Source organism: Ananas comosus, linkage group 5, assembly GCF_001540865.1.
Source record: "Ananas comosus cultivar F153 linkage group 5, ASM154086v1, whole genome shotgun sequence".
NCBI classification, from domain to species: Eukaryota; Viridiplantae; Streptophyta; class Magnoliopsida; order Poales; family Bromeliaceae; genus Ananas; species Ananas comosus.
Genome location: NC_033625.1, coordinates 7553957 through 7565064, shown reverse-complemented (window position 1 = coordinate 7565064; position 11108 = coordinate 7553957). Strand labels below are relative to the sequence as shown.

The 11108-nt window shown below is 38.2% G+C and overlaps 1 protein-coding gene across 7 annotated transcripts; it reads left to right on the top strand.

Moving 5' to 3' along the window:
- LOC109710440 (tubby-like F-box protein 8) lies at positions 314–6223 on the top strand. 7 transcript variants are annotated; one of them, XM_020232997.1, is made up of 7 exons: positions 314–536; positions 1003–1112; positions 2045–2138; positions 2229–2661; positions 3134–3221; positions 4655–4790; positions 5356–6223. In XM_020232997.1, exons 4-7 carry the CDS (start codon positions 2281–2283, stop codon positions 6086–6088), a joined length of 1338 nt encoding a protein of 445 aa, XP_020088586.1. In that variant the 5' UTR covers positions 314–536; positions 1003–1112; positions 2045–2138; positions 2229–2280; the 3' UTR covers positions 6089–6223. The 7 variants fall into 7 exon arrangements, with proteins under 7 accessions (XP_020088586.1, XP_020088590.1, XP_020088583.1 ...); XM_020233001.1 differs by having other exon boundaries at positions 314–647; positions 4658–4790; XM_020232994.1 differs by having other exon boundaries at positions 314–647.

Below are 11108 nucleotides of genomic sequence, written 5' to 3'. Positions count from 1 at the left end.
ATAAAATAGTGTAAGGTTGAAAAATAAAAAAAATCTAAAATGTAGTATGGAAATTGATAAAATATAATAATATAATAGTATTTTTTTTAAAAAAAAAGCAGTGCAATGGAGAGTGTAATTAAGCCAAAGTAAATAGAGTAAGTTGCGAATAAAAGAAACTACAGGGATTATGCATACATTTTACCCATGAACAAAAACTGAGCTTTTCCTCTCTCTCTCTCATTTCTTCTTTCTCCTCACCCATCGTTCAACTCCGTTTCACGAAGCTCTTGAGATCCACTTAGAGAGAGAGAGAGAGAGAGAGAGAGATGGTTTGTGAAGAGGGTGAGAGGAGTTTGTGTTTTTGGACGACCGATTCCTTGCGTGGAGCGATCGATCGAAGGCTAAGTTTAAAAATTCCGGGAAATTTGAGGTCTCTTTTGCGAAGTTTCGGCACCTGCCCCCAATTTGGGGCGTGGACTCGAGGTTAGATCGCCTCGAGAGCGAATTTGGGGGGATTCGCTGCGTTTCTCCTGTCGATTTCGAGTCGATTCGAGGTTAGATCGCGGATTCAGCGGTTAATTTTGTCTTAATGCGGCCTAATTTGGAGGAATTTGTGAGTCTTTTGAGCTAAATTGGTCGGATCTTTTGCTCCAGCTACAGTTTTGGTAAATTCGTGTTTTTAATTTGTGTATTGTTTTTAGACCATGTGTTAAATATGTAAAATTAGGGCTCCACTTTGTTGTATTCCCCCAAAAAGTTGAAAACTTGGTCTTAGATCGCTTGGTAATTTTTTGATTTGATGCTTTTTCCTGTTTGTGCTACAAATTAACTTAATTGTAGCTCATTTTTCGAAGTAATTTCATGTAAAAGTAGCTCCTTTCTTTTCTCTTAATTTAAGAAGCGCTTCCTATGTAAAAGTAGCTCATTAGATTTATAAGAGAAATCCATCCTAGTAATAATAATAGGGCTTAAACATTTTGGGCTGGTGGTTTTGGCCTAACGAGTTATTATTGGTAGCAGGTCGAGTCGTTACATTTGGTATCAGAGCCAGTTCACCAGCCGAAAATGTGAGATGTGCCGAAAGTATAAGATGAGTTTTGACTGAGTCAGGATCGGAATGACAGACAAAGGTTAGCAAGATAAGTCTCACATCACCTCGTGATCTTGGGCTGTGTGTTTAGGGCTGACGAGGACGTCTGGGCAAGTCTACCCTAGTAATAATATCTAGAATTAAGCATTTTGGGCTCGCTTACTTAATAATGGACTTGAAAATAATATCAAAATTTAATTTTTCACATCAATTTGCTTTGGAGCTTAGACTATGTATTGCACTGTAGCTTTCTCCGCAAACTAGGACATGATAATTTCTTTAAAAGGTATGAAGAAAATGGAGTTAACCATAGCATACTGATTCATAAACTATTTTTCTTTACAAAATTTTTGATTAAAATATATTTTGTGCAAAATTGGTATTTTTCGATAGCCTATGCTTATATCATACATGGCAAGTGGTTGAAGCATTGCCAACTGGCACTAGCTATCCGTGGTTAATCGCAACTATTTTGCTTTTGTCTCTCCTTTCCAAGTTCACCATTTTTTTTTTAATGTAAAATGTGAGATTACGCGAACTATTAGCGCATTTTTGAAATGGGGAGCTAAAATGTATAATATATATATATTTTTTATCTCAGTACCTAGCCTTTCATTATTTTTTTTCATTCCACTACTTCTTCAGCAGGTTCTAAACCCTTCAATGGCTTCCAACAGGCAGTTTAAGAAAATCTCGTTAGATTGCAAAATTTTTCATTGTAAAATATGACGGAACTGCAGTGAAATCACAAATAGTCAAAAGTTAGATATACATAAATTAACTCAAAATGTACCATAGTTGTAGTTTGTGCCTGTACATTTTTGCCTTTTCTCCTTTTTTTTCTTTTTGATGATTGGTTTTTGTAAATAACACTGGCAGCCGCTACTTTCTCATAACTATTTATAGTTTGTTAAACAGTATTATTCCTCTCTGCCTCTATATAAGTATCTCGTTACCATTTCTTGTTTTCAGGAATATATTTATTGTAATCCTTATGAAGGAAGCATGAGGGTTTCTATTTGCAAATAGAACATTATTAGTCCAGAAGAAGAAAAGAAAAGAAGAGGTGATGGTGCTAATAATAGTGTTTTTCTCTTCTCTCTTTTCGTTCATTCTAAAGAGTAAGGATGAGTTCTGATTGTTTTTTTTTTTCTAGGGTGCTACATTTTGAAGGCTCTTACTGCAGTATTATACATTTGTTGGTTTAGATGTCGTTTCGAAGCATAGTTAGGGATGTTAGGGACAGTTTTGGGAGTTTATCAAGGCGGAGCTTTGAGGTGAGGCTTTCTGGGTTACCGGGTCTAAGTCTAGCTGGGCACCATCATCATCATAGGGGAAAATCTCATGGAGCTGTGCATGAAGTGCACGATTCTCCTGAAGTGATTCAGACAAGCCGTTGGGCTAGCCTTCCTCCAGAGCTACTTCGCGATGTGATTAAGAGATTGGAAGCAAGTGAAAGTGTTTGGCCAGCACGAAAGCATGTCGTGGCTTGCGCGGGCGTTTGTAAAGCATGGAGGGAGATGTGTGAGGAGATTGTGAGGAGCCCAGAGTTTTGTGCGAAGCTCACCTTTCCTTTATCTCTGAAGCAGGTTATTCTCCTTGATCTTTCCATCAATTAAGTAAGAGGTTTTTAGATGTATACCCTGTGAAATCATCTATTTGATATGTATTACTGTGAAAACTAAATTTTCATGCATCCATTTCCGAAACTTAGTTTCTCATATAAGCGCACACCCTTATTATCGTATTGCTGCTCTATAAAGAAAACACTTTTTAAAATCACAAAACCAACTTCCTAGAATGATTACTTGTCTAACCCCTAGATTTTACAGGGAAAAATATATATGTATAAGCCTTTAGAACTAATTGATTCTTGCTTGTATTAATTGGAACCTAGCGACCTTTGCTTTCTTAATAAAAGTATTAATTAACACCCACGACTGAAGCTGTCATTGTAGATTTTCTGTATTTAACAATGTTAATAAATTAAGGCAATTTTTTGCTCATTTAATGCTTCTGGATGAATTAGACTACTTACTAACTACTACTTTTCCTCCACAGCCCGGACCTCATGATGGAATGATCCAATGTTTTATAAAGAGGGACAAATCAAAGCTAACTTATCACCTTTACTTGTGTCTTAGCCCTGGTAAGTTGTTTCAAATAATTAGTGGCTCTAATGGGTTTTGCAATCTTTCATGATTTTTTTCTGTGCCTTTTCGTGTATACTGAATTTAACATTACCAAAAATTTTGCCAAATTCCTATTGGCTTCAAGATGACATGCTTTTCTTTTCTTTTCTTTTCGTTTCTTTTTTATAATGGAGATGATAACACATACATTGAATCACCAATTCGTGCGGTAAGAATGTTAGTTGTGGACTAATTACTTTTCTATTATATGCTCTCGCACAGTGAATCTTCCTACTTGGTAGGAAAAATTCTGTACACATTCTAGTTTTAGGCACAGGTTTGATAATTTGATGTTTATTAGCGGAATATAATACTAATACATTTGACTGCTTAAACAATATGTGTTCAAAGTATGTTGGATTAACGGCTAGAAATAACCCTGCTCATGCATATGGTAATGTTTGACTAATCCATTCTTACTAGCAATTTAACGGAACACTTATATAACCAAAGTCTACAATGCGGAAGCACTACTGCTAGGATGTGGTCCATATTAATCTAATAATTTTTGCAGATTCTTCAAATATGGGACCATTGTTGCTTCTATGGATTTTTACCTTTTCCATCATGGAAATTTTCTTCCTATATGTCATTTGTTAATATTGTTGATAAGTAGATAGGTTTGGTTTTCTTTCCAGCTGTTAACTTCGACGTTGGATGTAAATCACAGTTTTCTTTTACTAGTTTTCCAGCATACCCTGTTCGCTAGTTAGGATATTATGTGATCAAATCCGAAACTGAATTCGGTCAGAGTTATATTTGGATGCCAAAATTGGCTGTTCTGTCGGATTCGAATTCGAATTTGAATTCAGCAATAACAATAAAAAATATTTCGAAATCAGTTTTTTCTTCGCATAAGGATTTGGATTCAGATATGGATTCGAATACCAGCAATCAGCTTATTTTTAATGTATAGGGAAGATAATCATGTATAGAGCTTGTTAAATAAAAAATTTTAAAATCCAAAATATTTTTTTTTAAACTAATGCCTAATAATTTCTTATTGCAGGTATTTGAAAGCATGAAAATTCGATTCATATCTGTATTTATCCCAAATTCGAATTGTATTCGAATTTGTTTTGATCAAATATAATTATGAAATCCAGTATCCATTTAATATCTGTATCCAAGAATCATATCCATGCTTTAAATATGGAAGCGAATATAATTTTGTCAAATACCAGGTCATATTCGACTGTTTTCGTCCCTGCTTTACACAATATGAGTGGATTATTATGGATTATTGCCCTTGGGCTTTTCCTTTTATATGTTTTCACTTTTGAGATGTTGGTTCCTGCATCCACTTCTTTTAAATGGAAGTTTAGCTTTGTTGCTAGTAGATCTATTCATTAAATTTTGCTAAATCGACTTGTTACCGAATTTGATGAAGCAGCCGTGCTTGTTGAGAGTGGAAAGTTCCTTCTATCAGCTAAAAGGAATCGTCGGACAACCTGCACGGAATACATAATTTCGATGGACGCGGACAATATTTCAAAGTCAAGCAGCACGTATATCGGAAAACTACGGTAAGGAAATTTCAATTTTAAAGGAAACGAGATCTTTTGGTGGATTGATTGGGTAAGTTGCTATATTGGTCACTGAACTTTTTTTTGGTGGAGAGCATCACTTTGGTCCCCAATCTTTTAAAGTCGCCACTCAACACTCCAAATTTTTCCGAATCTTTGTAAGTGATAGCAAAGTTTATCGAGGTCACACGTACAACAAAAGCACATACCATGAATGCCACATAAGCTGATGCATCAGATTATGTCTAATCGAGTATGGGCCTTTGGTGCATAGGTGACTTCATGATATGCCTATATTCTAGCCACGTCAACGCCTCGGGTGCATATGTGGCTTCGGGGTATGCATATGTGGTAGTTACCACAGCTTCAATGTCGCTTACTTAATGGGAGATGATGGAAATGACTTACTCGAGACGACAATTGAAAATCTGGGCACCGCATGTCTGCTCCAAAAGATCAGGGACCAAAGTACAACTCTTGAATAAGTTTGGGGACCAACAATGCAATTTTCCCTATTGATTGAGTGATCAAATTATGTTTGAGATTCGTTCACCCATTTTTGCAGGTCAAATTTCCTCGGCACCAAGTTCATAATCTATGACACCCAGCCTCCATACACCAACTCTGCCGCCCTCTGCCCACCCAGCGGGCGAACCAGCCGCCGATTCTCCACCAAAGTGTCCCCGAAAGTCCCGACGGGAACGTACCCAATTGCGCAGGTGACCTATGAGCTGAACGTCCTCGGCACCCGCGGTCCCCGCAAAATGCACTGTGTTATGCACTCCATCCCGGCCTCTGCCCTCGAGCCTGGCGGCTCCGTCCCGAGTCAGCCGGACCGCCTCCTTCCCCGCCTGTTGGAGGATTCCTTCCGCACTGCCTCCTCTATCACCGACCGCTCGATCGACTTCAGTAGCTCTCGGTTCTCTGACATCATCGGCGAAGCCCTAACTCGTGATGGGGGCGAGGAGGAGGGTGCAAAAGGAGTCCAGCCCTTGGTGCTCAAGAACAAGCCGCCGCGGTGGCACGAGCAGCTGCAGTGCTGGTGCCTCAACTTCCGAGGGCGGGTAACGGTCGCATCGGTGAAGAATTTTCAGCTCATCGCCGCAACTCAGCAGCCTGCGGCGGCCACAGTGCCCCCACCGCCGGCGACGTCTTCTTCTGACCATGATAAGGTCATTCTACAGTTCGGGAAGGTCGCGAAGGATATGTTCACGATGGATTACCGATACCCGCTCTCAGCATTCCAGGCTTTTGCTATTTGTTTGAGCAGCTTCGACACCAAGTTGGCTTGTGAATAGAAAAGAACCAGGTGAGGGGGGCGCCCACCACTGGTAGTTTGAAACTGGTTTAACTCATCTTAGTTGTCAAATTGTGTTTAAACTGAAACCACGCTTTGGATATCGAAAACATTCAATCATTTCTGGTCTCGTTAAGATAGCTTTCTTTGAATCTTAGGCATAAATTGATTTCGTTTTAGTGCCTGCTTGTTCTTGGCGAACCAACTTATCTACTTTGAAAAGCAACAGCTAGTTAACTATAAACAAAAAATAATTGAGATTTTTGCTGTCGCAGAAAGCTGAAATAAGTTTATGAGTGCGAAATAGCAGAAGCGCTGAACTTCTGCTTTGTCGTAGTGAGAAATTATTATGGCAGTTCTAGGGAAAAAGAAAGAAATGATTGTGCTTCTCAGAACAGTTCTACTCGCACTTCGGGTGGCCTGTTATTGCGTGTGCGATTTGTTTATGTGTTGTAAATACTACATGATTGAGTTGTGAATGATTCTGCTCTGATTTGTTTAGGTGTTGTAAATGCTACATGATGAAGCTTGCAGAAAAAAAGTGACTTTTGCTGTCAAGGAAATAATATTAGAATGTTTCCTCACGAAGGTTCCATCATGTGTTGAGGAATTGAACCATTGTATGTGAAAGTGGAAATGTCACAAAGACGGCAGAGTATATAAATCCAGAAATAGAATTGCTTTTTTCTTGCAGCACTTCTGTACCTGGGGCAGAAGGGTGGTTTCCTGAAGCGTATCGTTTGTTTCTTTCTTTCTCTCTTTTGCGAATACATGCTTTCGCGAATACGGTGAACCCTTACATCAACAGCCCCATCCCTCGGTTTTGGTTATCAGTGGATTGAGTAATGTAATGTTTACAAATGAATTTTACAATACTTATGTATTGGCATACGTGATGGTATTTAATTGGTAGAGAAGTGTAAATCATAAAGAACTAAGCACGAGTTATAATTTCAAAATTGAAATCCAATTATTAAATTGTAGAGTTTTATTATAAGATTAAGTAAAGCATTTTGTTCTGAATTTGAAGCAACTTGTGAATTCACAGTATGCAACATTTGTATAAAGCCAAAAGACATAACTAGTTAATTGACAGTTGAAACAAGGCTTAGGTGGGCTTTTTTAAGATTCTTCTTTGTTTTGGGTAAAAAAGCACGCACTATATGTAAATTACGGCGTTCTTGGAATAACTATTTAAATTAAAAAACCAGATTAAGAATAGAATGATAATATTCTAGTTGTTAGAATAAGAGAGCAGCGGAAACTTACAAACTGGATAGCCAATGTATCCAGGCCAAAAGCTGATCAGGTTAGCTTGTTTTACTAGCTTTCTTTGATCGTCCTTATCTTGATACTTCTAGACCTTTCACGTATCTCGCCTTACGTTTCTCGCCTTTTCCTATATGCTGCAGATTGTCAGATATGAAGAGGGCTACTAGAGTTCTGTTCTATGTCCACACTCTAAAATTTCAGAAACGTAGGTAGAAATTCCAGAGAAAATGTAGAGAGAAGAAGGAAAGTCAATTATCTCGTGCATTCCCGTAGATTCTCGTAGATACAAAATTCAGGAGAAATGGATCATATTAATAGATTATTAGAACCCCTTAAAATATCCTGATTCTCACATAAAGATTAGGATTAGAATATCTGTTAGGATATTCACTAAGAGATATATTTTTTAACTAATAAGAAATATATAATTTATCCATATTCTTAATTTATTAGGATAAATTCCAATCCACATATTATGTTGATCGGGTTCAATTTAAACGGGCCAACGTAGACACACCACATGGCAACAATCTCGTACTTGGCCACATTGGCCAATCCTTTCTCATACATTCTACTCTTCATACTAGTAATGGAGCGTGCAACCTGACAAAAGAAACACAATGCATGAGTGCTATATTAAGTTATCACCCAACTAATATAACACATCACTAACTAAATCCCTCTATGCCCTATTCGTTTTAACATACACCAAATCAAGCATCACAAATTCCTCTCCTCTAATGACAGGGCTTGATGACCCTATGATAAATTTCTCGTACTCATAATTATCTCAAGTAATGCAACCGAGATAACAACCCGAGCAATGAGTCACAAGACTTACATGGTGTGTTATCGAAATATCTATCTCAGCCCCTCACGCTAATCTATATCGGTCCAAGCACTTTACTAGACATGCTTCGCAAGATCGTACTTTCTTATAACCCTGAGATACACGTTAAGTTAGTTGCATCAGACATCCACTTCATAATATCCCACTCACACGAGTTATCTAGTCTCATCCTGCTCACCACCTAGGTGCCAAAACGATCACTCGTATGAGTGGGCTAATCTGACTTTGGTGACTTAACGAAACATGTGCCTACTAGTATCAATTATGCAATATATAAAAAAGAAAAACATATTTTCATTAAAAAAGCGTAAAATACAAAAGTATTAATTTGCGAAGATCCAAACTCCTAATATAGGTCTGAAACATATTCGCAGGTATCAGCTTGGTCAATAGATCAGCCACTATCATAGTAGTAGAGATATGTCTAAATGTGACCTCCTCTAGTCTTTGAATATAGTAAAAACTTGTCTATATGATTTGTCCTGCTATGATACTTGGAATCCTTCACCTACTTCAGGATAGCCATACTGTCAAAGAACATCTCAACAGACTCATCTGCTCGAGTCATGATGTCAAGGCGCTCGAGAAATCTCCTCAACCAAACAGCCTCTTGAACGATTGCTGAACAAACAACGCACTGCGCTTCCATGGTAGACAAGGCAATATAGCTCTGCTTCTTACTACACCAGAAAATTGCTCCATTTTTAAGCATAAATATATATATAGCTTGAAGTGGACCCGTGTTCATCTTTATCATCGCCCAATCAGTATCGCAATATCCTTTCAATCTCAAGTCTCCAGCTTAGAAGCAAAGAACGAGGTCATTGGTTCTCTTTTAACTATCGAAAGATCCTCTTGACCGCTCGCTAATGAATAGATCTTGGGTTGCTCTGGTAACGACTTACCAAACCAACAATGAAGCAAATGTCAGGCCGATTACATATCATAGCGTATACCAAGCCGCCAATTGCACTTGCATAAGGAACCCTACTCATTTGCTCTTTTTCTTTATCCGTTTTAGGGCATTGGTCACGACATGTGATCCTTCTCTGCTGGAGTGTCAATTGGTTTACAATGATGCATCCTAAATCGCTCTAGAATATTTTTAGCATAATATTCTTGAGACAAATCAAGAAGTCTCGTAGAACAATCTCTGACGACCTTCATCCGAGCATATAGCTCGCCTCATCGATGTCTTTCATCTCAAAGTTTTCTCTCAACCACTCCTTAGTGGTATTAATCAACTTCATATTATTTCCAGCCAATAATATGTCGTTGACGGATAGGAAAAGGAATAGAATCCTCTTTTTCATATTCTTGATATATTCTCCTCTATCATGGACATATCTATAGAGGTGATGGCTTTATGAAACATTAAATACTATTACTTCGACGACTGCTTAAAACCATAAATGAATCTTCTAAAGCGACAAACCTTATCTTCTTAACCTTTGAGTACAAAACCCTCAGGTTGATCCATGTAAATTTCCTCCGCTAATCCTTCATTGGGGAAATCTATCTTGACATCCATTTAGAACAATTCCAAATCCAAATGTGTTATTAAGACTAGAATTAAACGTATATAGGTAAATCTCACAACGGGAACAAACGTCTCATTGTAATCTATCTCTTCCCTTTGAGTGTAGTCCTTGGCCACGAGTCGAGTCTTATATTTATCGATTGACTCATCCGCCTTACGCTTAGCTTTTAAAATCCATTTATTTCCAATAGACTTGCATCTAGGTGGAAGGTCAACTAACTCTCATACTTGGTTATTGCTCATGGAGTCCATTTCATCACTCATAGCAGCCATCCACTCACTACAACCTAGCATTTGTAGTGCTCCATTATAAGAAACAGGATCATTATCATCGAGCGGAGTGCACATAAAAATATCACATTCGATCTCAAAATATCAACGAAAAATGTGTCCGTGTTCACTTCTACACAATTGAGGGCCCAAATTACCGGCTTCGGGGTATGCTCTCACTTATGGAAGCACTCAAACTAGCAGGGGGATCGCTAACACTTCAGTCTGCAACTTCGAAAAGTGATCAATCACCCTCAATAGCAGATATAGTAGCGTCATCCTGTAACTTATACAATCCAACATCTCTCTGCATTTCACCAATGCTTGAAAATTTCCTTTCTAGGAATTCTATTGTAAAGATCCGACGCGCTAACAATAATAACTCGTTGGGTCCAAACCACTGGCCGAAAATACTTAAGCCTAGTTATTATTACTAGCGTGTAAGCCTCATATGTTCTGATCATAATTAGTTTTTCATCCGATGTGAGACTATTGGGGTATTACAAACTCTCCCTATTTAGACCCTAATATCCTCGTCGGGTCCAAACCACATCACACACATATAGACCAGAATTACCAGGTGATATGAGATTCTAGAGATCGCTCTTATAGGTTCAAGAGGTGGCTCCCACCAAATCCGTTAGTGTAGCACTTTATCCCGCAAAACGCTTAACTCTCACACTTCCGGCTGGTATTCGGTTCTGATACCAATTGTAATGACCCACCCCGCTAGCAACAATAACTCGTTGGGCCCAAACCACCAGCCCAAAATGCTTAAGCCTAGTTATTATTACTAGCGTGTAGGCCTTATATATTCTAATCAGAATTATTTTTTCATCCGATGTTGGACTATTGGAGCATTACATCTATACCACTAAACTTTATCTTGGTCACACCACCATCTGGTTGTTCACTATACATCACATAATCCTTTTAAGTTTTTAGGTTACCTGATTAGCACATACTCGTTTGCTCTAGGGCCGAGTTTCCTAAATCTATGTGAGGGGCTGTTAACATATCCACCTGAATCCCAAGAGCGTAAGTAGTAAAAACTCAGCTTTCTACTACTCCATAACTCATATAGGGTAG